At 39.9% G+C, this 3035-nt stretch overlaps 1 protein-coding gene across 1 annotated transcript; it reads right to left on the bottom strand.

The window, feature by feature from the left end:
- Positions 1 to 497: 497 nt before the first annotated feature.
- Positions 498 to 1427, bottom strand: LOC129642149 (olfactory receptor 2G2-like). The gene has a single exon (XM_055566705.1). The coding sequence runs from the start codon at positions 1425 to 1427 to the stop codon at positions 498 to 500; it is 930 nt and encodes a 309-aa protein (XP_055422680.1).
- Positions 1428 to 3035: the final 1608 nt, after the last annotated feature.

The raw sequence follows: 3035 nt of genomic DNA, 5'->3' as shown, positions 1-3035 counted from the left end.
TATAATGGGATCACAACCTGAGGGGTTCAGGAATCCATGGTTAGCTGAAAGAATAATAGTGTGGATGTTTAGGATTTGTTCTTTCTGACATGAGTAATTGGTCAAAATATTTCAATCCATGCAAAAGAAAAAGTATAATACTCATGTAGTTATGACCAATAAATAAATTAAATTTATGAATAAACTTTATAAGCAATAAAATACCTAGAATGATCTAATTTTAATTTAAGTGGCTCAATATCATTCATTCCAGCTTATATTTATAGCTGATGTAAAGATTATGCAAATTGTTCAGGTCACCCAGCTGTTCTGTCATGAAACGGGCATTCAAACTCAAGTTTGTCCAACTTAGAATTTCAAGCTCTGTTTAAAATTTTTCTATGGAAACTTACTTATAGGGTTATGAACATAACTGAATTATTTGTTGTCATCATCCATTAAATTACTGTCCTAATAATGCTCTTTTAAATATATTTTGACAATCATGCCTCACTAAATCATAAAGTTTTCCCCATAAATTTTTTCAGTGCTGCTTTGACTTCCTTATTTCTCAGGGTATAAATAAGGGGGTTAAGCATGGGCGTCACCACAGTGTAGAAGAGAGACACAAACTTTCCCTGGTCCTTGGATCTACTCTTGGCTGGCTGGAGATACATGAAGATAATGGTTCCATAGAAGATGATGACAACCATCAAGTGGGAAGAGCAGGTCCTAAATGCTTTATGTCGTCCAATGGCTGACTTTATCTTCAGAACTGCTTGAGCAATGTTCCCATAGGACAGCAAGATGAGTGACAATGGCACCACCAAGAATAAGACACTAGCCACAAAGAGTTCTGCCTGGTTGAAAGTAGTGTCCACACAAGCCAACTTGATGAGCACAGGAACTTCACAGAAGAAATGATCCACTTTGCGATTCCCACAAAAGGGGAGTTGTAGGGTGAAGGTGGACTGTATAAGGGTGGTCGTCACCCCACTGAGCCACACCATAGAGGCCAGGATGTTACAGAACCGAGGGTGCATGACAAAGGCATAATGTAGAGGACGGCAGACTGCAACATAGCGGTCATAGGACATTACAGCCAGAAGGACACACTCCGTGGATCCCAGGGCAAGGGAGACATAGAGCTGAACCACACAGCCACCATATGTGATAGACTTATCAGAACTCCCCAGGTTGACTAAAAGCTGAGGAATAATACTGCTGCTAAAGCAGAGGTCCAGGAAGGAGAGATGGGAGAGGAAAAAGTACATGGGATTATGGAGTTTAGAATCCAAGAGGGATACGAGGATGATGGTAGAGTTGCCGAGGAGCGTCATGAAGTAAAGAAACAGGATTACCCCAAAGAGAATGAGCTGTAATTGAGGTCGGTCAGAAAAACCTACCAGGATGAACCCAAGGAGTCTGCTGCCATTGGTCCACTGCATTACTCTTGCTTTGATTATTCACTCCAGAGTGATGAAGTCATATTAAACAGAAACTGAAAGAATTGTATAGCAATTCCCTTGGCAATTAAGATCTAGAAAGAAAGAAAGAAAATGAAGTCACTCAGTCCTGTCTGACTCTTTGCGACCCCATGGACTGTAGCCTACCAGGCTCCTCTGTTTATGGGATTTTCCAAGAATACAGCAGTGGGTTGCCATTTCCTTCTCCAGGGGGTCTCCCTGACCTAGGAATCGAACCTGTCTCCCACATTGTAGGCAGTCGCTTTTACTGTCTGAGCCACCAGGGAATTAAGATCTAGATATTGAGAAATAAGACTTTGGATATAGGTAAAGAGAAAGGGCAAAAGTAGAGGATACTGGAGTATGATATCATTGGTTATCTTGTGAAGTGGCATACCTGATCTGTTGATCACAGGTTTTCCATTTATCTTGAGAATAAAACAAAAGTTTTAAAATGCATCAAGGTTGAAATTCTCAACACCTTTTCAATATCATTTTTTTCTATATAAAAGTAATGGAATTTTGTAGGAAATGTAGGAATTATAAACATCAATGTGCCTTATCAGAATCTACCAAATAGATTAAGTAAGGTAGGGCCATGATGAAACATGAAAATATGCATCTTATTATCTGTGTAAGCAGTGCATTTATGAGAATGTAGAGTAGGGAGAAGAATCTATAGAGGACAAGGCTTAGATTGAATCAACTGTGCTCTCAAAGAGATGAGAACAATCAAAGAATAAACAATGTCTTGATGGTAAAATATAAATATAGAGGGCTTCCCTAGTGACTCAGTGGTAAAGAATCCACCAGCCAATACAGGAGATATGGATTCGATCCCTGATCCGGGATGATCCCACATGCCATGGAGCAACTGAGCCCAAGCACCACAACTATTGAGCCTGCGCTCTAGTGCCCAGGAGCGGCAACTACTGAGCCCACGTGGCACTGCAACTAGAGAATAGCCCCCACTCTCCATAACTAGAGTAAAGCTCACACAGTAACAAAGACTGAACATAGTCAAAAATAAATAAAATTATTTTTTAAAAAGAAATGAATATAGAAATGGAGAGTACATTACAGGATGTCATAGGAAAAAGGAACTAAATTTGAAGCATGATTATTGCTTATTGACTATGCCACATAAAAGAATAGGATACAAGGTAAATTTGAGTTACTTTTTCAAGGATATCAATATCAATACATATTATCTGCATAGCCTAGGCTTTGTAGAAGGGTTTTGGTTTGCTTTAAATTTTCCTTTGCTAGATAAATATGCCTGCACAGTGTAGAATCATTTAAAACAGAAGATAGCCTAGTCCAGAAACTATGTAGGCAGCTAATAATAACAGTGTCATGCTAAGTCACTTCAGTAGTGTCCAACTCTTTGTGACCTTATGGACACATAAGGTCCATAAGGAGCCTGCCAGGCTCCTCTGTCCATGGGATTTTCCAGACAAGAAAACTGGAGTGTGTTGCCATGCCCTCCTCCAGGGGATCTTCCCGACCCAGAGATCAAATCTACATTTATTGTGTCTCCTGCACTGGCAGGTGGGTTCTTTACCACTAGCATTACCTGTGAAGTCCATA

Source organism: Bubalus kerabau, chromosome 1 (genome assembly GCF_029407905.1).
Source record: "Bubalus kerabau isolate K-KA32 ecotype Philippines breed swamp buffalo chromosome 1, PCC_UOA_SB_1v2, whole genome shotgun sequence".
In the NCBI taxonomy this organism is placed as follows: domain Eukaryota; kingdom Metazoa; phylum Chordata; class Mammalia; order Artiodactyla; family Bovidae; genus Bubalus; species Bubalus kerabau.
The sequence above is the reverse complement of the archived record's forward strand: the minus strand, read 5'-3'. Positions and strand labels throughout refer to the sequence as shown.